The sequence below is a fragment of the Sphaeramia orbicularis genome, chromosome 11 (genome assembly GCF_902148855.1).
Source record: "Sphaeramia orbicularis chromosome 11, fSphaOr1.1, whole genome shotgun sequence".
NCBI classification, from domain to species: domain Eukaryota; kingdom Metazoa; phylum Chordata; class Actinopteri; order Kurtiformes; family Apogonidae; genus Sphaeramia; species Sphaeramia orbicularis.
The window spans coordinates 30,298,721-30,326,235 of record NC_043967.1 but is presented as its reverse complement, the minus strand read 5'-3'; the positions used below and the strand labels follow the sequence as shown (position 1 = coordinate 30,326,235).

The 27,515-nt window shown below is 36.8% G+C and overlaps 1 protein-coding gene across 2 annotated transcripts in view; it reads right to left on the bottom strand.

Moving 5' to 3' along the window:
* Positions 1-27,515, bottom strand: part of khdrbs3 (KH domain containing, RNA binding, signal transduction associated 3) — a 319,020-nt gene that overhangs the window by 41,113 nt on the left and 250,392 nt on the right. For both annotated transcript variants that reach the window (XR_003936645.1, XM_030147660.1), the window contains exon 7: positions 21,037-21,119. Coding sequence is in view for 1 of the 2 variants with exons in the window: in XM_030147660.1 (XP_030003520.1) it covers positions 21,037-21,119 (83 nt within the window). In the remaining variant the exon portion in view is untranslated. The remainder of the gene's footprint in view (positions 1-21,036; positions 21,120-27,515) is intronic.

Below are 27,515 nucleotides of genomic sequence, written 5' to 3'. Positions count from 1 at the left end.
ACATATAGAGCCGGTCAAAACCAGACTCTTTTTTTTTTTCTGTTACTTTACCCATAAAGACCCAAATATCCACCAACGACCAAAACCATCTACTGATCTAAACTGTTTAATACCTGTTGATCCACTAATTCTATCAATACATGTAAATAACAGGTGTAAAATACTGTTTGTCATGTTTTCATGGTCATCACATATGACCCATTTGGATGTTCAGAGGCTCTGTAGTTACCATGGAAACACCGTCATCTTCTACAACATTGATTCACGAGTAAAACCCATGGAGTTGGACCAGTGACAGTGGATGGACACACTGGGTTCAGTTAATTATAACTTTATTGAAAGTTTTTTTTTTTTTTTGTTTTTTTTCAGTTTTCTCTGTTTTTGATATAATAATCCTCAACTTTAATCTGAGCTTTTATGAACATCTGCATGATCAGTGAATTAAATATATGAAAATACTTGATTTTCACAGGAAAATTCACAAACTACACAGGATAATATTAAAATAAATGGTGATAAATCACTTGAGAAAGGTTAAATAGAGAGAAGAATTAATTTGGGAACTGCCACAAAAGTCACACTGGGTCTTTATGGGTAAAATATGGGGTAAAATTACTAGAGGTCTCAAACCATCTAATAATTTTTCTATGTTGGCTCACAGAATAAAAAGCAGGCAGCCGAATGAAATTATCTGAAATAACAGAAGAGAAAGACTACATGCTCACATAACTGTTGATAAAAACCTAAAGTTTCACACAATCATCCAATAAAACCATCATGAGTCAAGATACTGCTAATTTTCTAGTGGTTCTTTTGTGAGACAAACACCCAGGTAGATAAAGTGAAAAATTATTTAATGAATAAACCTCAGACTGAAAACACAAATCCACAATATTCTTCTGCCTACATAACTTGATTTGTGTACATGATAATGAAGTATTCTAAATACGTTTCAATCTGAATTCAAGATGCTGTTATTTAGGTTTTTGTAAATGGTCTGTTTTAAGGTTTAAGCTGATTTCCATTATGCTCAGACATATAAAAATAATAATAAGTGGTGCCAGGCACAACAAGCCCCGCCCTTCGCATGTATTGTAGCTTATTTTGGCATTGATCCAGCTGATGTCATCATGTCTATGCATGTGCTGATGTCAGCATATCAGCGGCCTCTATATATGTGCCAAGTTTGAAGAAAATTGAAACAAAATTGATGACATTTGAAATTTTGCCCATTATAAGTAAATGGGGAAAAAAAGATAATAAGAAAAACACTCATAAAAATAAAAAAATAAATAATAAAAGATTTAAAAAATTCATAAAAAATTGTAACTTTAACCTACTTTTCCCAAAATGTAACCACATCTGTTCTGGGTCGCTGGCAATCTATAAACCCAATTTGGTATGAATTCAACCAATAGTTTTGCTGCTACAGATATCTAAGTAAATGGGGAAAAATAAAAGATTTTTAAAATTCATAAAGAAAAAAAAAAAAAAAAGCCCTGAGTATTCTAAAGAGGAATTGACAATGTTATTTATTTTGTTGTTTTTTTAGTTGTGTTTTTTTGGTTTGTTTTTTTTTTTTCTTCTTTTTTGGGGGTTTGGTAGGTTTGTAGGTTTGTTGTATAATTTGTTTGTATATGTTGTGTCTGTGTGGTTCCCTATGTATGGGTGCATGTTTGTGTAAATGTATAATTTGAAATAATAATTAAAAAAAAGAAAAAAAAAATCATAAAAAATTGTAACTTTGATCTACTTTTCCCAAATTGTAATCACATCTATTCTGGGTCACCTGGCAATCTATAAACCCAGTTTGGTATGAATTAAACCAATACGTTTGCTGCTAGAGTGTAAACAAAGAAATAAACTACACCAAAAACAATACCCCTTACCTCCCCTTCGGGGGTGGTGGTAATAATAATAATAATGATAATTTCACACACACATAAATTCTGCTCACCCACTGGTCAAAGTGACAAAGAATGGACACAATTCCCTGTGTTTCTGGTTGAGTCCTCCCCAAAACCGCTGCATATGCACTGTTCATTTTCTTCCCAGACTGCTGTGATAATTTCACCCAGAATCCTCCTCTAAAACATCTACTTTGTGCAGCTGGAGTTGCACCTGCTCTCCCTCCACGACCTCTGGCTCTGCAGACGCCAGCCTATTCATTATATATAACTGAATTACTAGTGTATTATTAGACTGTTTTTAAAGTAATGCACAGCATGTGACATTTCTGCATTAAAGCATAATAAATAAGACCTCTGTTCTGTGTGTGGTCGACTTGTATGCTTCCATTATATCAATAATAAGTCTGGTCTGTTTCATTCGGTCAGTGGTGTCACCTCCACTTTACAAAGTTGACATGAATGTTTAATGTTACTTGCAGCCATGTCACTGGAATGAAATGATGAAATGTGAGCAAACACTAAACTAACGCTGCAGCTATTATATTCAGTTACCTCTTAGTGAAATGTGAGTGACATATATGTTGAGGATTTGATGGAAGTGGTTCAGCTGCACATGTGGAAGCAGTGGACAGTTAGTCCTGATGTTAATGTTTCTGAAATGAGAGATTTCAACCAAGGCAGGATCTGTCCACACAGGTTTTACAAATGGACTAGCAAAATTAGCTCTTTGGTTTAATTATGGTTTTTTAACATTTATTTTAACTCAGATTTTTGCAGATAATTACATGTCAGTGTGAAAAAACAACTGAAAACCCCTTGCATCATCCTTTTCCTATGGTGGATGAGAAAATATGCAAAAATGTCCTTGTTGGGGACACTGTTTGTTTTCTTTATTGTGGACATATTGGTCCAGATGGTCCACAGTCACATATAGTATGTGATGGTAATGATGCTAAACACTGGATGTGAATCCTATCTGATATCACTAAACATTTGTTTAGAAATGGTTGTTTATGGGACAGGGGCTGGTGTACCAAGGAGCTTGATCTGAGCGAGTTGCTCCAGTTTAGCCCCGTAATACCAGAATTTATTTTATTTTATTTCATTTCATTTCATTTCATTTTATTTTATTACCCCGGGGAGGCAAGGGGTATTGTTTTTGGTTTGTTTGTTTGTTTTGTAGCAGCAAAACTATTACTTGAATTCATACCAAATTGGGTTTATTGATTGTTGATTACATTTTGGGAACAGTAGGTCAAAGTTACAAATTTTTAGGATTTTTTTTTTCCCCATTTACTTATAATTGGTGAAAGTTAAAATATCTGTAGCAGCAAAACTATTGGATGAATTCATACCAAATTGGGTTTATAGACTGCCAGCGAACCAGAATAAATGTCATTACATTTTGGGAGAAGCAGGTAAAAGTTAAAAGTTTTTATGAATTTTCAAAATCTGTTTTTTTCCCTTTTTACTTATAATGGACAAAATTTCAAATGTCTATAAAACATCAATTTTGTTTCAATTTACTTAAAATTTGGCACATATGTAGAGGCAATTGATATGATTACATCAGCACATGCATAGACATGATGACATCAGCTGGCTCGATGCCAAAATAAGCTATAATACGTGAAAGGGGCGGGGTTTGTTGCGCCTGGCACCACTTGTTTATTATTGGTTTATTCAACAGGGACATTGTACATTAACTCCCGTTGCTGTAAATCCACCAGAGTTAATCTAATGGTATTTTTCATCTGCAGTCCCTGGACAGATGTTGAATTGTCACCCTAAAAGGTAGCACAAGGTTATAAACATACAATTATTAAAACATACATTTAAAATACCCAAACACAGATGAATATGATACAAAATTTACAATTATAATTAATACATAAGGGTATTAAAATCTAAATTATTCATGTTTTTGCTTTCAAGCAGGTGGTAAATTAAGTAGAGACTGATAATTTGACAATAGCACATGAAACAGAAAAAAAATTGGGTTTGATGCAAATTTACGACAACAGGCATAATGGTCAACAGTAATGAAAAATGTAAAAACAGATTTTCTTGTCTCAGGAGATGGTTTCATTGATGTCATATTTGCCAAATTTGTGACAGTCGATGTTAAGACGTTAGATATGAACTGCACTAAGTGACCAAGCGTTGTATCCCGTCCCATGATAAGACTTGTTTTCAGGTTTATTTCAATAAACTCCAAACTGGCACCACTGCAATGTTTAGAATGCCCCCCCCCATACCCATCTCTTGTGCTAAGATTTACAGTTGTTCCTCAGGGATGCATCTGCCCTTTAAAACACTGTCACACCACCCTCCTCCAATCACCTCTTCGCCCTCAGGGGTCTGGACGTGGCGTTACCAAAGCGCCGTGTGTTGGAAGGTGTGAGGTGTCGGCAGCCGGTAGTCTCTAAGGTGTCAAGTATAAAATAATGCTGTGATGGCGCCCGAGCTGCGAGTGTCGACCTTGCCCTGACCTCTGCGAGCGTTCAGTCGAAGCTGTGCCACAGCTGTCGTGCGTCTCATTTCCCTCCAGAAACGTCTCCTTCTCTTTGCTAATAAAATTAAAGACGCTCTCTCTCTCTGTCTCAGACAAACAGCCGCCTCCAGACTCCTTGACCTTAGCACTTGATTAGACCTAAGGACTGCGGTTTTCGATAAGTCTCCTGAGATGCAGCCTCCTGCCATCGTTTCAGAAGACGACGACAGAAGCTCGGTGTTGTATAAACATGGTTCACGGTGCCACGGCTGTCACGCCCCAGGCATCACCTCCCCACCCCACCCCCCACCCCCTTTTTTTTTTTTCTGCAACGTAGAAATGTCTCCAGGTCGTCTAAAAACAGCTTAAGTCTGATGTCTTAAGGCTGAAAGGGCCTTATTTGCCTTTCAGATTTAATTATGTCGAAATTACTCAATTCTGGCTGTTGCGTGTGACAGTGTGTACAGTATCTTTACACAGGTTGTCTAGTCACATTTGTCAGCAGCTACTGCGTTTTTGCTACCGTGACATTAATGTGTAGTTTAACATTTTGTATCCGTTTAACACAGTCAATAAGATTAAGATTTTATCATCTTCACCACTGAGCTGTGACACTAAAGACCTGTACAGATATTTAATGTAGTATTTCTGATGGTTTTCTATTGGCTTAAGTTTACATTATAGATAAGTTACTGATATTTTATGGAACTACTGACAATTGGTACTTTTATTTCATTATTTTAATAGCTTGTCTTATAATTACAAATTACTTCACAGTAGAATGAGGTGTTACATAGAAAATATAGTCAGTTTTTATCATATGATGCTATTTATCTCTAAAAGACCTACATGACCATTGCTGACTCAAAGCACCTACTGATCGTACAATTATATGTAAATAATTCAGAATTTGTATATTTTTTTAATTGTATTTTAAAATTTATTATCATATGTGTCATAATTTTGAATCTTGTCTTGTTATCTGATCTTAATAATGCACCCCGGAAGGCTAGAAAAAATACTTGTAGATTGGATTCTATAGTTTATTTTTTATTTTTTAATTTGATATATAGCATTTAACTATTTTTCAACTCCCATACCTGGTTGGGCTTTTAACCCATAAAGACCCAAACCCCCACCATCGACCAAAACCATATACTGATCTAAAATATTTAATACTTGCTGATTCACTAAACATATCAATACGTTGAAATAACTGGTGTAAAATACACTTTGTCATCTTTTCATGGTCATCAGATATGACCCATTTGGACGTTCAGAGGCTCCGCAGTTACCATGGAAACACCATCATCCTCTACAAAATTGATTCACCTGTAAAACCCATGGAGTTTGATCAATGACAGTGGATGGAGACTTTGGTTTTATATTTAGTTAATGATATTTTTGCTGAAAATAAAATCACTTTTTCCACATTTGTTTTTTTCCTGATTTGATCCAATAACCTTTGATTCCAATCCAATCCAACTTTATTTGTAAAGCACTTTAAAACAACTGCAGTGGACCAAAGTGCTGTACAGAAGAATAAAGAAAACCTAGATAAAAGAATAAAATACAAGAATAGATAAAAAAAAAAAAAACATAAAAAGTTGTACAATTAAAAACAAAATAAAAAAAAAAAAAAATAAGAACACTAAACCAATACCAAATAAAACAACAAAATAAAATAATACATTCAAACAATGGACTCTGAGCTTTAATGAACATCTACATGATCAGTAAATCAAATATAAAAAAATTACATAATTTACACTGAGAAAACTCAAAATAAAGAGGATAATATTACAATAAATGGTAATAAATCACTTTAACAAAAGTTGAATTCAGAGAAAAATTCATTAGGGAACTTCCACAAAATACCCCCTTTTTTTTTGTTGTTGTTAAGCAGAGAAATACATTTACAGTATAAACAACAATAATATAATAACACTACATATTCAATATCCTCCAATACTTTCCAATAACTGAATTTATTTCTCTAAGAATGTTTTAACCTTTCGACACCCATTGTTTTTTTGGAACATTTGCTTAGGGTTACTAATAGAAGAATTGTAAAATGCTTATATTAGATGGTATTCTAAAAGGAACATGTTCTAGTTTCTGTATTTAGCATGAGGCTAGAGCACAACCTAAATTATAGCACTTAAAACATGACTCAAATGTAACCCTAACCTTAAGTGAAAGGGTATTGTGTTATGTATTAGTTTATGTTTTTTTAATTGTACCTCTAGGTAATAGTAGAGTTGCACAATGTACGTGGGTGGAACTCAAAAATATAGCGTTTGCCTTTTTCTGTTTAGTTTTCGTATATGAGCTGCTCGTCGGTCTGTCTGTTCAGTCTACTGTTAACGCTCAGAGCTGCCGGCCACACACAGGAAGATGTGTGTGATTCAGCTTTTATTACTTTATAATTTTACCCTAAAGTTGCACGGTTACATATAATTTTTTGTCATTTCAAACATAGCCGCTGTGAAACAATCAGATTTTATGCAGGTTTTATTTCTCTGCATCACAGCTGTTTTTTATTGCTCACTTGACTGGTTTGTTGCACGGATAGGAGGGATAACAACGAGCACAAATGTTGCATATTTTACCTTTAAAAGATCTGTTTTCTGAAATGTCACGGCTTAATTTTCTGTCAAACATGAATCCCACTATATGTGGATAAAACCCTATGTCTGACTGTTAGATTTTCTGAAAATATTGGAATATGCGGACTACAAAAGGACTCAGGAAAAGAAAAGAAATGAAACATCATTAGATAGATAGGTAAATATTTTATAATATGTTTGTAGTTATCGAGAACTTTTTAATTCATTAAAGATTTTAATGTAAATTGTGTCTCTTATCACATGTTTAAAGGGCAACCATTTATAAGCTGAGGACTGTTTCTGGCGTGTTCTATTACAAAATGTATCTTAAATATATAATAATAAATAAATATATGATAATAAATGAATTGTCGATTTTAACTGTTTGTAATAATTTTGTAATAAAATTGATTGATTGATTGATTGATGTCATTTGAAAGCTCGACATCAACAATATTTGCTTTTTAATGTGGACTATGAGTCTGTAATAAAGCTTATCTATCTATCTATCTATCTATCTATCTATCTATCTATCTATCTATCTATCTATCTATCTATCTATCTATCTATCTATCTATCTATCTATCTATCTATCTATCTATCTATCTATCTATCTATCTATCTATCTATCTATCTATCTATCTATCTAATATTTGGTGATACATTTGGGAAAACAGGTAAAAGATGCTTTAAGTTTTATTTTTGTGCAAATATTACAAAACAAAACATTTCCCCTGATGAAAAAGTGTGTTTAGGTTAACTCAAAAAGATCCCAACACAAACCAGTGACCAAAAGCATCTACTGATCTAAAATATTTAATAACTTTAGAGCTACTAATTCTATCAATACATGTAAATAACTGGTGTAAAATGCAGTTTGTCATCTTTTCATGGTCATCAGATATGACCCATTTGGACATTCAGAGGTTCAATAGTTACCGTGGAAACACCATCATCTTCTACAACATTCATTCACCAGTAAAACCCATGGAGTTGGATCAGTGACAGTGGATGGACACACTGGGTTTATGTTCACTTAATGGTATATTTGACTGAAAAGTCACTTTTTCTCAAGTTTCCTGTTTTTGGTACGATAATCCTCTAATATAATATCAGCGTGATGATTAAAGTACTTAATCAGTCAAGTAAATATAGGAAAATACCTAATTATCACTGAAAGAATGCAAAATGGAGAGGATGATATTATGATAAATGATAAAAAAAAATCACTTAAGAAAGATTAAATAGACAGAAAAATTCTATTATAATAATTTGGGAACTAACACAAAAGTCTTTATGAGTTAAACTGATACTGATCATGTTTCATAGCTTAACCCATAAAGACCCAAACAGGCACTGGTGACCAAAAGCATCTACTGATCTAAACTGTTTAATACCTGTTGATTCATTAATCCTATCAATACATGTAAATAATTGGTGTAAAATACAGTTTGTCATCTTTTCATGGTCATCAGATATGACCATATTTGGACGTTCAGAGGCTCCGCAGTTACCGTGGAAACACCGTCATCTTCTACAACATTGATTCACCAGTAAAACCCATGGAGTTGGATCAATGACAGTGGATGGACACACTTGTTTTATGTTCAGTTAATGTATATATAACATATTTTACTGAAAAAAGTCTATTTTTCTTCAGTTTTCTCTGTTCTGATATAATAACCTTTGAATTCACTCTGAATTTTTACGGACATCTACATGATAAGTGAATTTAATACAGGAAAAGACAGGATTTACACTGAAAAAACTCAAACTAAAGAGGATAATATTACAATAAAAGGTGATAAATCACTTCAGAGAGGTTAAATATAGAGAAAAAATCATTTGAGAACTGACACAAAAGTAGCTCTGGGTCTTTATGGGTTAATGTGAATATGGTTAAAGACAAATAGCGACTGAATAAATCCACTAATGAAGTGTTTAAGGTGCTGCAGCCTTTAGATTCTGTCTTCCTTTCCTCTGAACGCTCACAAATGGCAGGTCTGTTTCTAGCAGAAGCCATCGGGGTAATACCATGACAGAGAGACTGTAAATTGTTCTGCTTGTTATCCTCCGGCAACTGAAATCCTGCCACGCAGTCAGAGCTCAGAATGGTGACTGGGAGCTCCTTAGGCTGTGAGAAACATTGTTAGGAGACTGTTCTTGTCCACGCACACACACCTCAAGGCCCTACTGCAGCTGGGACCTGCTATGACTTTCCTCAGGCTGGGGGTGAAAATAATACACCTATGTCCATCATGGAGGAGAGGAAGTGCAGGCACAGTTTTAGATTCATTAGATGCAGTAATTAAATATAATACATGCATTACAGAGGACTTACACTGTAAAATGAACTGTGGTCTGGAATATATTAAGGTGAATTTCATTTTTTTTAATGTTTGGTTTGTTCTCATTACTTTCATTTGCTACTATAATGTGCTGTTTGCATTCTCGTGTTGTCAATTATGCACCTATTTCTGCACTTCCTGTGGGACTAACAGCCTAATAAGAACAAAATGTTTCTGCATAGTATGGATACATACAATCTCAGTCATGTCAGATCAAGTGGCAAGAACCTCAGCTGTGAAATGAGGCCATTGTGGAGTGTCTTAAAGCTGTAATACCACTGACTCCTATTGACTTACATTGCACTTATCTATGCATGTATAGCACGTATTATGGCCAGGGATGCACCGATACCGATACCAGTACTGGGCATCGGCTCCGATACTTAGTGTGTGTACTCGTACTCGTAAAAGTAATCCGATACAAATGCAGCGATACCACTTATGGCTGTGTGACATTCACAGTTCAGTGCAGCAGGTACGCAGCGGTGGAATAATGTGTGGGGAGTGTGAAGAGTGTGGAGATTTTTCAAAATAAATGACGGTGATAAAAGTAGCACTGACTGCAAGTAACGTTAAAGACACAGACAGATACGGACGCAGCGTTCTCTCTGTCCTCTGCGTACATTCCATCCGTTTTCCAGGTGCTGGTGGATGCGTACCCAGACAGAGAATACCAGCAGGAGTACGGAGCGGTGCAGACTGTCGCCAGCGGAAGTGAAAATGAAACTTATCACTCATTTCTCTTTTCTCTTCCTGCTGAAGCTAAGCTGTTAAACCTTACCAGTGAAAACGCTGCAATATTAATATCACATTAGTTTTGTCTCTGTCGTCTCATATGTTTGTTATTCCTGACTTTCTTCTTCTTCTTCTTCTCAAAAAACTTTACTCTTCTTCGCGGTATTTGTCCAGTATGGTTAACTCAGAGCGGCGCCCCCTGGTGGATTAATCGAGAAACGCTCATTCCAACACATTAAATGTCAGTAGCAGCACTTTGTTCCAGTCAGACTAATGACAACAACAATAAAGCACATTTACAAAAGGAACTAAGAACTGGAATGGGATTATTAAGTACTCGTATCGGTACTTGGTATTGGCAAGTACTCAAATGTAAGCACTTGTACTCATACTCGGTCTGGAAAAAAGTGGTATCGGTGCAACCCTAATTATGGCAATATTTTTTTTGCAAGTCACGTACTGGTCTCATCTCTTTTATTTGGACCTTTTAAAAGGATCTGGTCCATCTATAAATGTTACCTCTGTTAATCAGATCTCAGGTCAGATAGAAGCTTTACCATCTGCTGTATTGGGCTTTGATTGACAGGTTTGTATGGGTCAGATTTTCAGGGTTTTGGTTTATTTAACCCATAAAGACCCAGTGCAACTTATGTGATAGTTCCAGAATAGTTTTTTCTCTGCATTTAACTTTCCTCAAGTGATTGACCAGCATTTCATATAATATTATCCTCTGCATTTTGTGGTTTTTCAGTGAAAATCAGGTATTTTCTAATATTTAATTTACTGATCAGGTAAATATTCATAAAAGCTCAGTTTATGGTTGAGGGATATTACATTAAAAACAGAGAAAACTGATGAAAAAGGGACTTTTTCAGCAAAGATATCAATAACTGAACATAAACTAAGACTACATTCAGATGGCAGGTCTTAATGCACAACTCTCAAACAACTTTTTGGGTGAAATCCGATTTTTTGTGTGCTCATTCATATTACACATTAAAAGCGTCTTCTATCAGTTTTGAGTATGAACTGAATGTGACCCTGAAGTGACCCGCATGCGCAAAAGAGGTCCTGTTGTAGGCCTTATACGTGACCACGCAGGCACGCACTGTGTTTACAGAAGTAAATGGTTTCTGCTGCTTCTCCTCCTGGGACGCAGGAGGTCGGATAAATGCATTGCAAAATATCAGATACCTATCGGATTTAGGACCACATATGAAAGTGGCCTGGGTCAGATTTAAAAAAAAAAAAAATCGGATTTGTTTTGCTCAAATTGTCTTCAACAGATTGGATACAGGTCACATATGGGTAAGAAAATCGGATTTGGGCCACATTTGCCTGCAGTCTGACTTCATGGGTTTTACTGGTGAATCAATGTTGTAGAAGATGACAGTGTTTCCATGGTAACTACAGAGACTCTTAATGTCCAAATGGGTCATATCTAATGACCATGAAAAGATGACAAACTGCATTTACATCAATTATTTACATGTATTGATAGAATTAATAGATCAACAGGTATTAAACAGTTTAGATCAGTAGATGATGTAGGTTGGTGATGGATGATATGAGTTATATGTTATAAAATGTATAATTTGTTGCACTAACAGTACTGTAAAATTACCTTTTTTTACACAATGTTTGGTGAACTTTACCATTTTCCTCCCCTCTTTTGTCCAAATATGGTCACTTCTGATTCGTAAAAGTAAGCTAGGCCATAGACTGGAAACCAATAGGTGAAGTGACAGTTCTTATTCTGTTCATTCATTACAGTTTATACTTCAGACCCACTGATATGTTTGTATGGACTGTCTTGATACATATCAACCGTGCATCCATGTATATCACCTGCTGGTATCTGGGATATGTTCCAGCACCCCCTTGACCCTCTGGATGATTAAGCAGTTCAGAAAATGACTGAATATTTATCAACACTCTAGTGCTTTAATCCTAGTTGGTAGAGTAGTTTTGGACTCTCTTCAATAAGTTGAAGGTTGAGGTGAATATTGAAGTAGTGGCCTTTGTGTTAAAGGTCTAGTGTGCACAATTTAATGGGATCAAACGGCAGAAGCTTAATCTTATATAACTGCATATTTACAGTCAAGTCCACAAGTATTTGGACAGTAACACACATTTTGTAATTTTGCCTCTATACAGTACTATACTGTACAGAATGGGAGAAACTACATTTAACCCATAAAGACCCAAAGAACCACTGGTGTCCAAAACCATCTACTAATCTAAACTGTTGATTTGCTAATCCCACCAATCCATGTAAATAATTGGTGTAAAATACCGTTTTTTGATCTTTTCATGGTCATCAGATATGACCCATTTGGACGTTCAGAGGCTCTATGGTGAATGTGGAAACACTGTCATCTTCTACAACATTGATTTACCAGTAAAGCCCATGGAGTTTGATAAATGACAGTGGATGGACACACTTGCTTTATGTCCAGTTAATGATATCTGTGCTGAAAAATCACTTTTTCTTTAGTTTTCTCTGTTTCTGATACAACAACCCTCAACTTTAACCAGAAAATGTGCATGATCAATTGATTATATATAGGAAAATACCTGATTTCTGCTGAAAAAATGCAATATAGAGAGGATAATATTGTAGTAAATGGTATTAAATCACTTAAGAAAGGTTAGATAGAGTGAGAAAATAATATGGGAACTGCCACAAAGATAACACTGGGTCTCTATGGGTGAAAATGGTTGTAAATCCTAAATGGTCAAATCAATATTCTTGTTAAACCCCTTGAATCAAAGTCTTCATCTTTTCATTTCAGTTCCACACAGAGGAACAATAACAAAATGTGTGTTTCTGTGCCAATACTTATGGACCTGACTATACACATATTTCATTAGTATAATGTCATGTTATATAAGTAAGTTGTTTGGGTTGTTTTGTTTTGTTTTTTTGCCTGTTTCTATCTATAGAAGGAGTGATTTTACCAGGTTGTACTGCCATGTTTCCTCAGTATCTCTGAACAGACTTCCTTGTCTTGGTTTTTCTGTTTTATGGTGGGTGGCAAACAACAGAAATGTGCATTATCACCACCTACTACGTTGGAGTGTGGACCGTGTAGACCAGAGTTAATGTCCCCTGAACTAAAGAAACTCAGAACAGGCACACCAACCATTGGCTCAGCATAGAGCCTTTTGTATTTTGAGGTATTTTGTGCATTTTTTAGTGGCCAGTATGAGCTACTTCACCACCAGAACTGACTGCATTTCATAACCTGAACCTTTAAACCAAACCCTGGAATCATTCTCTTATCCTTATCAAACACAACAGAAGTTAAATGCAATCTGAACCAAACCATTAAATAGCTGAGTATGAATATCATTTCTACAAGACATAGACAAAAAAGTGTGATGAGCAGTTAAAACAGAATAAAACTGATGGACACAGTGGGAAAAAAATAACACAACAAACTCAAGCCAAACATCTGGATCTCTCCCTGGTATCTGGCTACAGTATAGGTCATAAATCCCACCCCCTTCGTTTTTGGCAAAGGGACTTGGGCCAAAATAAAACCCCAAAGTGCGCATCTAACACATTTTTCCTAAAGGTGATTCCTGTCTTTTTAGGTATATTTCATCAGCTTAATGTGTTCATGTCATCACAACTCCAGGAAGTTGGCTTCGTTTTTACACAATGGGGAGGAAGCAGCACAGGACTGTCCATTTTTATATACAGTGATATGAGACCAGTGTTGTGCAAGTTACTTCCAAACTGGAATCCATTACAGATTACTTGTTACTGTTATTTAAAAGTCATTCCTTATCTTACAATATTACTGTCTGGATTACTGGTGAGTTACATACAGACTTGTCATAAATGGCGCGTGCGCAGTAGAATCCCTCCTAAGTAAAATAATTTAGATGGCTAGTTGCTACGTCATCATAGTCTAAAATGTTATTTCCATGTCCAATCGCGGAATATTCAAAACGTTATAAAATGGTGCAGTGCTGTGTCCCAGAAATGATGTAAATAAAATACTCTTATTATCACTATCCTCCCGATGAAAAGGAGAAGAATAAATGGCTGAAGTTCATATGGTAAGTTGGATCTCAAATGATGAACAATACAGCTTAATGTAGGCTAGCGTCAGTAGCTAACATTAGCTAGCTGTTACCAGTGCTAAATGTTAGCTTATATAACGTTAGTGTCTATATGTAACTTTAAAGCAAAATGATGTATGTGTGTTGTCAGTTACGTTGTCAACTAACCATATAGTACTTATTCTAACATAGCTAATTAAAAGCTAACATTACCCAGGTATAGCAACGTTAGCCTTATTGCTAACACCCTTATGTTCACTAGCTACTCACTCTCACCTCAACCTTGTAGCTCCACTTTTTCACCAATGCCTGAACTTTCCCTGTCAGACTTCCACCTGGCATTAAAGGTCCCGTATTATGCTATTTTTCAGTCATGTCATATAGGTCTCAGAAGCCCAAAAACATAGTATTTAAGTTTGTTCGCCCCAAAATCATCCTTTTTTCGGAGTTTCAGCGGTCGAAAAAGTCTCTCTCACCAGCCCTCCTAAGAACAGGCCGTTTCTGGGCCTGCTTCCGGGTACGCAAATGAACGCATCTGTCCACGCCCACTCCCCCTCCCCTCTCTGGGAGAGGACGCGGCTTCCGCTAGCGGTACTACGTGCTAATGTTGACTGTGAAGCCATGGCTCTCTCGTCTACAATACACATGTCTCAGACAGAACATCTTTCCAAACACTGGCTTTCTTTGCCTTGAGGCGTGATTGAGCCCCGACGGTGTTGTGTTGGGTTTGTGGACCTGACACGGAAAGACGCCTGCCACCACTAATGCAGGCAGCTGCTAACAAGCTTGATGCTAACTATACTGATGCCAACCACAAAAGGCCCGTGTTCAAAGTAGTTCTGTTGAATGTCTCTTGATATTATCAGCTCTTGCATGTTAACGGGGACGCAAACGTTAGCAGCAGTAACCGAGCTATGTTAGCTGCCATGCTAACGTTAGACGTACACATCAACACCCACCAGCTTATCCGTAATGTAGGGTTATGCAGTAAAGATACAAAAAAATGATAAGAACTTACATCTCCCACACTTGTACTTGGGTCACGAAGCGTTGGTACTGCGTCCTTCTGGATTCGGAGTCTTTGTGCTAAGCCGGAGCTGTATGGGCCCATGTTAAAAAACACTCGTCCGTGAAATGCCGGGGACACACATACAAGCGTTTGGGAATGTTGTTTGGTACATGACCATCACAGATAGAATCCAGACACTTTTTACGGAGAGGCTCGGAAGTGGGGAGCAAAAATAAACTATCGTGTTGGTGTGTGCAGCCAACAACACCACAACTTGCGTGTCTCGCCTTCGCCATGTTTGTTGTCCAAGAGGTACTTTGCCAGGGCGGGGCTCGCTTTGCGAGGGTGGGGGCACAGTCAGGGGGAGGAGTTAAATCCGCTTATGTCGTCATAAACAGACCCAACTCAAACTCGGCCGTTTGAGCAGGCATTTTCACAAACTGTGGTGTAGCAAGGCAGGGAGGAAACAGACAGTTTTCAAATTCTAACCTCATAATGTGGCTACTGCAACACACTACTATAAGAAAACTGTCACAAAGTCAGATTTGCATAATACGGGACCTTTAAACTAACTCTTATAACTCTATATGAGTTCTAAGAGTTAAGACCTCTTTTAAACTTTTAGACTTTGGGAAGTCAGCAAAGAAGGATGTCATTGTGAAAAAGGTGACCGGTTCCTAGGCTGCAGCCATTGCTGTTTACGATAGTAGCAGGGGTTTGGACACGGAAGTGATTCATGACCCCCCCCACCATACAAGAGATAGTTGAGCTTTGGGACGCATAAATTTGCACCCCGAAGTGCAAAAGTGCCCAAAGACGGATAGCTCAATAAGTAACACTACAGTCTACCATGTTCAAATCCCAGCAGGAACACTTGCATTTTTTTCAACATTTCACATGTTCAAACCAGAGGTCACGGCACCGAGGACATCGGAAGACAAATCTGCAATTGATAAATAATTCTAACTAGTCATAGAAACGTTAGCTTACATTGTCCTTCCTGATCACAGGGATCATGTTAACTAGCTTCTGTAAAGCAGGGTTAGTGTTAGTAATGAGCATATGTCCATGTGGACAATGGACTGTCTTCTGTCGTCTTCACCCATTGGCTGAACACCAACAGGAAATAGAACTTTACAGACGCATGTTTGATTCCTTAAAGTCTCGCTGTCTTGGTGTTTTTGTTTTTTTTGTCATTTGAGCAATTAATTTATGGGCAAAAAGTATGTTGTAACACAAGCGCTAGGCTACTGAACATGTGCAGAGTAAAATATGACTAAAAAATGATTAGTAATGCCTTACACTACTGCGTTACAGCAAAAAGTAATCCGTTACTGTAATGCACTACTCTTGTAACATATTACTCCCAACACTGTATGAGACTAATGCTGCATTCCAGGCCATTTTTTGAGCCTGTAAGTCATGACTTCAAACCACGACTCACGACTTTGTGACATTCCAGGCAAGTCACGCCAAACTGCCTTAGTGCAAGGAATTGTGGGAGCTAGATGTAAACAAACCAGCATGTCGGACCGTACGTTTTGTTCATTTACAATCATTTCTATCGCCAAAGATGCTTGCTTCTTGGTTATTTGAGGGAAACAGAGGAGGAAAAACGGTGCATAAGGCAAGAGAAGCTGTTCTACCTTTTATGTTATGTTATCTGTATATTTTTGGATATGTATTTGGTATTAATTTATTCTTGGACTCAATGGACTGAAAATTAGCTCACGCTAGAGCAACTGCTGATTATGCAGAACATTTGCAGATAAATAATATCAGAGCACTACCTTGTTTTAATAAACAATCAGCATAAACACCGCATCCATGGGGGCCACCATTGCTACGTGACGTCAGAACTCAGAACTGGGAGTACATAGATTTAGTACGAGTTCACGGGCGGGACATTCCAGAGCATTTTCACCGGTGGAAGATTGGAAAAACACCAGTTATGGGTTGCCTGGAACACAGCATAATATGAGTTGTGAGATGAAATGAGTGTTTCTGAAGGATTAAAGCAATATGTTATGTATTTTGGAACATGCCATTCTATATATGCCACACTGGACAAACTGGTTGGACTTGACTCATTCTGATGGTGATAAAACAGAAAGCTTATGTTGTATACATGCAATATGTCATCCCTGCAGTAAGAGCAACTTTTCAAACCCAAATCCAGGACATGGGACACACAAAAAAGCAAAGAATAAGTGAATCAAGCGTCTCTGGAGGCGCACACTTCTACATCTGGGCCCTATTAGTTGCTTCGTCTCCTGCCAGATAACAGACATGAAAATCTCTTTGAGTCTGCCCAGCCTCCAGCCTTTATATGATGGACTCCATTTTTCTTCTTCGGCTACAACTACCCCCCCCCCCCCCCCCCCCCCACACACACACACACACACACACATGCACACACTCCTCCAGACCCTACCTTTACCACAGCACCACTAACATTATTCACAAGGCTGCTTTTAAAACAAATAGCTGCAGATACTGGAAAAAAACCGACCTGCATCCTTTCTACACTCAACCGCCAACACAAACCTCGGTGTGTTACAGAGGTGAGTGGTGTGTGTGTGTGGTGTGTGTGTGTGTGTGTGGGGGGGGGGTTGATCTGGCCTAAAAAAGCAGCAAAGAAAGATAGCACAAAAGATGGATGAATCCTGGGTGACATACATCCTGACACCTTCACAAAAGAAAACATTGACCACCCTGCTCACAAAAGCCAGAGGGACAGAATAATGTTTTTCTCCCCCTCCCCCGTCCGTTTTTTTTTTTTCCCCGCAGACACTGCCAATACAGTCCAATATTTGACACCGTAAAGTGTGGCGACAATGATTCTTGCTTTGACGTGGCACAGACAGGCATACATAAACGTAGCTCATTGTGCGCTGATAAAATGCAGTAGGACGCCCAACAAACCAAAGCGAAAGCCTTTGACCTTGTGTGGCTTGGAGAGTGTGATAGCTCCCTGGATATAAGAAAATCAATATTCTGCATTTAGCTGTGCAGGACCCTCTGTTAAATGGAGCAACATGGAACTGATGCTGTTTGTTTTGCATCGACTTGAGAAACACCTTCAGAAAACTGGTTAGAAACTTGAACAAAATCTTATAGAAAAAAAAAAATATTCCACATAAGACTACCAGAACAATTATTCCCAAACATTTTATATTTTGAATTGCAGAAAATAATGAAAAATCCATGTTCAAATTCTCTATTCAAGGTCATGTATTTAATTATCTAAATTTTTTTTTTCTTTTTCTTTCTTTGAGTAAGAAGCTTTGTTTTTTTACACTACAACCGAGTGACAACATGAAACAACGGTGATAAACATATTAACAGGTAAATCATGAATCACAGTATTTATTTTTGCAAGAGCGGCCTTTGTAATGTTTCTTTTGGGACGTCTGAAAGGTTAATTAAAACAATGACACCTCGCTGCAAACACTTCATTAACAGGAAATGTTCTTTTGAGGCTCAAACAGAGCAGAAAATGAGCATAAATGACTCCTAATGGGTCAGGCAACATAATCCAGCTGTTCTGAAACCAAAAGACTTTAAAAAAAACACCTAATTTTACCTCATATTTGCAAGTTACAGTGGGTGCACCAGAACAAACATGATGACCTTAGATGCTGCACTTGTGCTAACTTGTATTTTTATGGTTGTTTTTGGTAACACTTTAGATTATAGTGTACAAAATAACACATAAAGACCCAGTGTGACTTTTGTGGCAGTTCCCAAATGATTTTTTCTCTCTATTTAAGTGATTTGTCACCATTTGTTGTAATATTATCCTCTGTATTTTGTGAATTTTCCTGTGAAAATCAAGTACTTTCTTATATTTACTTTACTTATCATGTAGATATTCATAAAAGCTCAGATTAAAGTTGAGGGTTGTTATATCCAAGAGAAAACTGAAAAAAAAAAAAAAAAAAAAAAAAAAAAAATCCTTTTTCTGCAAAGATATCAATAACTGAATATAACATAACGTGTCAGTTCCCAAATGATTTTATTTCTCTATTTAACATTTATTAAGTGGTTTATCACTATGTATTACAATATTATCCTCTGCATTTAACATTTTTAAGTGTAAATCATGTATTTTTCTCTATATTTAATTGACTGATCATGTAGATCTTCATGAAAATGCAAAGTAAATGCAAAGGTTATTATATCAAAACAGAGAAAACTGAAGAAAGACTGACTTTTTTAGTAAAATATATCAATAACTGAACATAAAACAAGTGTCTCCATCCACTGTCATTGATCCAATTCCATGGGTTTTACTACTGAATCAATGTTGTAGAAGATGACGGTGTTTCCACGGTAACTACAGAGCCTTTGAACGTCCAAATGTATGAGGACCATGAAAAGATGACAAACTGTATTTTACACCAATTATTTATATGGATTGATAGGATTAGTCGATCAGCAGGTATTAAACAGTTTAGATGCTTTTGGTCGATGGTGGGTGTTTCAGTATAATTCAGTTCAATTCACAGAAAACCTTAGTGTAATAATAGTGTATACAGTTATGGAAAAAATGATTAGACCACCCTTGTTTTCTTCAGTTTCTTGTTCATTTTAATGCCTGGTACAACTAAAGATACATTTTTTAAAATAAATATAATGATAACAACATAAATAGCTCAAAAGAGTTCAATTTCAGAGCTGATATCGATCCATTTTCCATGTTTTCTTGATAATAATCAAAATCCCTTCAGTTCTTACATCAATATCTGGCACTGTACTGACAAAAACAGTGCTTTTAGGCATTCCATGTTTTCTTTTCTGTCTGTCTTAGTCAAATGATACACACAGGAGTTAGTACTTGATTGCATAACCATTGTTTTTGATGACTTTTGATGGTCTAATATTTTTTTCTGTGACTATGTACAGTATGTGGAATGCATTGTGTTTAGGTGAAGAGAAACAATATGCATTATTTATGAAATAAGATTATAATATGCATGTTCTAAAACTACATTATTGATGATTCATGTGATAATTGCTGCAAAATTCATTGCATGGTGCTTGTCACACTTCCAGCTTTGTTGTTCACAAAACTAAAACAGGTACATATGGAGTGATGTGTAACAGAATATATACACAACAAAGCTGGAAGTCTGACAAGCACGATGCAATACATTTTGCAGCAATTAACACATAAATCATCAATAATGTAGTTTTTGAACATGCGTATTATAATCTTATTTCATAAATGATGCATAGTGTTTCTCTTCACCTAAACAATGCATTCCACATACTGTAAACATATACTATCATTACACTAAGGTTTTCTGTGAATTGAATTTAACTATACTTTAAGTTGCACACTGCAATCTCAAGTGTTACATATACAGTATATATTTTAAACTGCAAAATATTTTACTGTCCTAATCACAGTGTAAATTTCAGACTGTAACCTAATACTTTATTACTTTCCCACCTAATGTACTTTCTGACATCTGTCATATCAAAATGTCCAATCAGATCATGTTGGCCCATTCTGCACAATTATATTCGGGGCTGTATTTGTAAACTTGCCAACACACTGTCAATATATATATATATATATATATATATATATATATATTTTTTTTTTTTTTTTTACAAGACATGACACCTACATTACAGCCATTGTTAGACTCTATTAATATGATGAATCACCGCTGCTGAATGATTGAAGCTTTAACCAAAACAGTACAGATGTAGGCTGGTTAAAACAACACTGGAGCTGAGAGAGATGCACTACTTCCAAAACCAACAAAGTGTTGGTTTATGTTGAGGTAAGGATGGATTTGGATTAAATAAATAATAATAATAACAATAACTTAAAAACACTTACTTTTGTCCTTGATTACTGTAGTTGTTGTCGTACGATTCATATCCTTGGTCGTCATAAGCTGTTCCGTAGCCGTCGTCATAGTCCTGAAGAAACACAAAGAACCTTCACGTTAATACAGATTTGATAATGAAGCAATGTTGATATAATGTGTTGTTTTGTAAAGGTTTTGTAAAGAACAGATAATACACAGTGTTAAAATGGAAATGGAAGATTAAAAACAGCTCACATGAAAACAGTACACTGATTTGCACAGTAATGTGTACTTTCTCTTTATTTTTGTTAGAAATAGAACCTCAGTTCCAAACTTACCAAACTTAACATTATTTAACATCTATTTAAACATTAGATACAATGTCTATGTTATATTGTGAATAAAATAGGGGTTTATGAGACTTAGAAATCATTGCATTCTGTTTTTACTGAAATTTTCCAATCGGCTAAAATTTACTTAGGGGGTCAAATTAGTGGCCATTTTTGTAAAAAAAAAAAAAAAAAAAGTTGTAAGAAATGCATAGAACCATGTTGAAATAATGCTAATACATTAGTGCACAGACTACTGATGCTATTTGACAGTGGAAGCTCTATTTTCAGAAATATTGGATTTTGAATAACATGTGTATGTGAAAACTTTTGCTGGTGGACGGACGTGACATTACCCATGATGCTCTGGTCAGTACCAGTACTTTATTAGTAATAAACTTATAGACTTACTATTGCTAATTCTCCTCTTATTCATAAATGTTAGTATCGTGGATCTAAAACAATAACAGCTGACACAAAAACACAAAATGTGGCAGTGGACGGATGTGACATGGTTGTTACAGATCCCATCATACTGATGCTCGGCAGCCATGTCACTGTTTCCACAAATGATCCCTGTGCAAAAACTAGGATCAGAATTATTTATTGTATAGTTTATCATCATACTAAAGAGTAAATAACAATATAGAATTGTTATTTCTTTATGAAAAATGCTTATTATTAGAAAACTGTGGATTTAAAAAGTGACGCGTGACATTCTTAATGTATGTATTGGTGTAACATAAGCAGGATGGATCAGCACCATACTCCATACTGCAACCTGTAAAAATAAAACATGTGATATGTAGGATAGAATCTTGTAAGAAAAACTGGGGAATCTAAAAGAATAGAATATTTGTTTTTCAGGTAAATTCAGTTCAAATATAACTTGGCCATTTGTGACATGAAAATATAGCATTAATTGCGATGAAATTGGACATTTTTGAGCTGAAAACATAGTTCATATGACCATCAACATGTTGCAACAGAACTGAAATCCTGTAAATTTGCATAACTTGCATTTACCAACACAAAGTTCCTTTGGGGATTCACTTATATTGATTTCTTATGCACAAAGGCATAAATAAGACCTCTGAGCAAATTTTAGTCGCAATACATTCCAACTGTTTTGGCATTGGGGTTAGAAATTAGTATTGAAAAATTAGCATCTCAGAACCAGTACTGAAGTGTATAAGTATATGTATAAGTATCTGTACTATTTGACTGATGCACAGCCCTATATGAAAATAAATGTAAATATATGCACCTGTTTTTCTACATTACTAACGACTTACACTGCTTCTACATACTTTAATTCTAAATATAGTACTTCAAATATGTATAAATAGTTAAGAGATGGTGCCATGAATATGTAAATTAGATTAGGGCATATTCCAACTACATCTAGAAGCAGGGTTTAGCTACTTTCCACTAAACACGCAGGGTAAAAGCTGCAGGGTTTGGTGAAAATATGACCTAAATAAAAGCATAAATCAAAATAAGATCAAATACTAGATCATAATATCTCAAATGCATGAATGTAAATACATTTCCCTCAATGTGAAATGCAATAAAATGCACCCAAAACGCTTAAGTTAAAGAGCAGTTGGTGCAGAGATACGAAGATACACTGCTTGATGTTGGTATAGCAGCCCATATGCAGCGCCATTAGAGTCACAACAGCAGCCTGGCCTCGTCTCTGAGTCAACTGAGTGACAGTGGGATGTAAAGACTCTCGCTGTGGCTACGTTTCATCGCTACCTCAAAGCGTGAGCCTTGAACATCTGTTTGTGCTCCAGAAATCTGCCCCGTCCTCCCCGTTCTGCACTCCACCCAGGCCCCCGCCAAGAGGAACATCAAAGCGAACCAGTGCCGCACCCGTCCTAATTTGGGATAAATGGGACTTATGTTCCACAAAAGGCGTCGACCCCTAGCGACACATCTCTCATCCCCCACACACTACTTGGCTAATTCCATCTGCCCCTGATTTGCATGCTTGAAATGAACGTCTGTAAGATTTAGCACCAGAAGAAAATGCTCATCACATCCATATTATTATTAAGGTCCTAATTCCTGATTAGAAACATGCATTTGCCAAATGACAGTATTTTGATCGACTCTTTTATCTTTAATCCTCCAGAAGTGAAGCAACTACAAGACTCCCAACCAAGGGATCCAGATGTAATACTGTCTTGTTTCTGGGTAAAATACCATAAATGACTATATTCTGATGGTTTTGCTTCGTTCTGTAACTGTTGCAAAGATTTTTCCTGTATTTCAGAGTCCTTTTTTTTTGTTTTTGTCTTTACACCATGGGGATAAAGCTGGAAAGTGTATTTTGGGAGTCTTTTTTTATGAGCTCAAACCTCTCTTTGGTCATCCCATTGGGTGGCTTTCCAGGCATGTTTGTGATTTCTTTGTTATTTGCTTATAAGTGGGAGGTCTGTTGGTTTTCTGGCGAAGGCCTTTGCGAGTTCTCTTCTGTTTGTCTATAGGTGCCTTGAAGGGATCGTGTGTCCCTCCTGGCATTTGCAATTCTGCAGTTTCAACAGCTTTTTGCAAAGTCAACAATCCCCCTGCGCTAATGCAAGGACTAAGTTTAGGCAACAAATGTACTTTGGACTATTTTCACCCCCTTGAACGCCTTCAAAAACAATGGAAGCACTAGTCATTTAGAAACAGGGCAATTTTGACAAAAGGAACATAATTAAAAAAAAATCTTTTCAAGAAGCAGATGAAACAGTTTTCTTTGATTTTCCATTTCCCATCATAACCTTTTGTGCCTGAATCATAGAAAAGGAAAAGAACTGCCCTCGTAATATCGTTTTTTTTTTTTTTTTCAAAGAATATAATCAACACAAGCCTTAAAATGGTAAAAACTAATATTTCTGAATGGCAAACAGAAAAAGGGCTGTGAGCTTGGTTTCTGAAGGACAGCACTTCAAAGAACAACACATTAATTGATTATTATATTGCTTTATATTCAGATCAGAGATGGAAATTGAGAATAGTTCCAGTTGAGAATTGGACTCAAATTGGAATGTGAATTGCAAGTGCAAGCATATCAGTTTCTTTTATTGATGTTGGCATGCTTCTTTGTTTTTTTTTTTGTCTTTTCACCTGAATTTAGTATATTACACAAGGTCCCCTCTTCCCCTTTGTGTCAACAGACGGTGGGATAATTTTTCTGGTCATGAAAAGAAGAAAAATTACCATGACAGTGAGAAATAGTGATCAGGTAAATACATTCTGCATGTCTGATGTCAACAGTAATGTGAACTGAACGTGTTGTTTGTGTTACACCTCTAAAGACAGAAGCCTCAAACAATGGATTACACTCATAGTTTGTTTTAACACAAACCACTGAAATGTCCGTCAAATCAGGCTCCAGCTGCTGATGTAATACAGGCACATCTTTAATGTTACTGTCTCATGTTTGACTCTTGAAATAAAGTTATACATCCCTGAATATTTAAGTTTATACCTCTTCCTACTCCTTTTTCAACCTTGCATATTTAGACTTGTTTGTACTTGAAGACAGATTCTGTTCATTTACCGTACTTTCCAGACTATAAACTGCTCCTGACTATAAGCCACACTCAGCCCGTCTCCAACGTCTCACCTAGGGATGGGAATCCAGAACCAGTTCTTTTTGAGAACCAGATCCCAGTAGCTCGATTCCTTTGAATCATTTTCCTGCCTGCTTAATGATTCTGCTTATCGATTCCACCTTTGTTGCACATGTGTGATGACGTCACATGTACGCTGCATTGTTTTGGTCAGAACGTAGCCAACATGGTGTTGAGGTGGAAACGGTCTAAAAAGACGACACCAGGTCCACTGGAACACTGTCAAAGCTTCCATTTCTTCAAAAGGGTGGAATCTCTCCAATATGCTCAAACATTTGTCCACAGCATGTGATTAATTTGATTCGCTACTTAGCAGCGCTTGTGACTCTAGCGGCAGAGTGAACACCAGGCCGTCATTCGGGCCCAGTTCCGGTTCTGGTTCCGGTGCAGGCAGCAAACGTTGTACCCCCTCAAATACAAGTTTCGGAAGGTAGGGGAAATGAAACGAGGTGCATATCAACGGGAGACAGGCAGTGTCAAACCGGGTCCACGTAGTAGAAATGCAGCAATAGAGGAATTAGTAAAGCGTCTTTACTTTCACTTTCACTGTTTACCCCCTCCCTTCCTTGAACCGGGCCTGGTGTCATCTGTCATTATTATTTGTACATATGGTATATGTTATATTTTCTGTGTAGACATGGAAATATAAAAGATAGTTAATACAAACACACCCATTTGTACTCTTTTATTCCCTCACCCAATGAGAATCGATAAGAGAATCGATAAGGAATTGAATCGATAAGCAAAACTGATAATGGAATTGGAATTGTTAAATTCTTATCGATTCCCATCCCTAGTCTCACCATCGCTTCATTGATACCAAGCTTACATGCTGCAGCTCTATTTCCTTCTTCGTCAGCCGGGTCGATCATTAGCCGAGAAAACATAAATTAGCCGCATCATTTTAGAGCTACAGGATCACAGTGTGTGGAAAAAAGTAGTGGCTTATAGACCAGAAATTATGGTAAATGTTATTTTGTTTTTAGTTTATTTTGTTTCCTTGCATGTTCGAAATAAATAAATAATAAATAAAAATATTTATGTGATTTTCTAGTATAGATGTTCTGTTTGGTGTCACAGCAGGTTGTATTTCACAGCGTCTCCAAACTCCAAAAGAGGCTGTGGGCATTTATGTGCAAAATACAGCAATGGAGACTTCATTTAAAGGGGTCGTGTTTTGCTTTTAAATGGAATTTTGCATTTTAAAACATTTCCCTGTGGTCTACATAAACTGTAAATGTTATGCTTGGGTCTGAATTCTTCATTAATTCAACTCCACAGGTCCATCTTCAACCCTATTTCTGAGTAATGACACCAGAAAGGTCATTTTGAGCACTGGCCCTTTAAATGCAGAAACGTCCATTTAAAGGTAGGGTAGGAGATGTTTTCCTGGAGCACTTTTTACTATATTGCTTATAATCCCCTTCACACCCCGATTGCAACCAATTAATTAAATGTTCTAACACAAAAATAAAAAGTTTTAGACACCTGTGGGACGGACAGGACTGAAACAACACCACCCAATCATTTTAACCGGCCCATCAAAATGATTGAATGGTGATATGTCTGTCAAACTCAACTGCCATTTGTCCCTCCCCCCTCTGTGCGTACCCCTCTTTGTGCACGAATCGCACATTCTCAGAGGCTTGGAGCACAGGTACAGGAAATGAAGCCAGATCCAGAGCTTGGCTAGTTATATTAGCTATACTAGGATGGAAAGTTCACTGGCAAACTGTTTTGTCACTAACATAAATCACTAGGAAATGTAACGTTAGGCCGATAGGTATGAATTGGGGCTGTTCTCCTGATAAACATAATAGTGAAATGCACAGATTACAGCAAATTGATGCTTAGGAACAAGCAGTGTGCATTCGGGGGGGAAGTCTGAAGCAGTGGCGGCTGCTCGTCCTTCAGAGAGGGAAGCTCATTGTCGGCTTACATAAAAAAAATTGTCAAGTTATTTAAACATACATTCGGCCCTCCGTTCCTTTTTAAGAAAATGGTCAGTGACCTTATCGTATCAAGTAGGCGTCTTTTCTAGGGACTGGACCAGTGTCCTCTCAATGTCCAGCAGAGCTGGGCTGCTTAGATTGCCTTGGCCCATTGTGTTGCGGGTGTAAGACTTCAGCCTTTTTAGACAAGAGATGCTCCTTTCACTCCGACCTGGTCGACAGTATGATTGATTTAACTATCTACAAAACGATATTAAACTCGAAGAAGAAATGATTAAATTGTGTAACTGAAACAAGAAAATGCTGAAATTATGTTAAATTGAAACAAGGAAGTCCAATGAGTGTGTTTTATTTACAGTGCAAGAAATGAACGAGTAATTTCGTAGTGGTTTCTCTCTTGATTTCACAGCAGAATGTGCGACGGTATTAAACTGAACTGTGTCAGTGAAGGAGTAGATCTCAAAATAGCTGTCAATCAAACAGGATTCAGCCTTTCGACTGATCCTCCAATCAGCACGTGGGATTCTGGCGTCCAGCCCAGCCAAGCTCCGCCCACAGCTCCATTCACCCCCAGAGACGCCTGGCGTCCAGGGTTGGG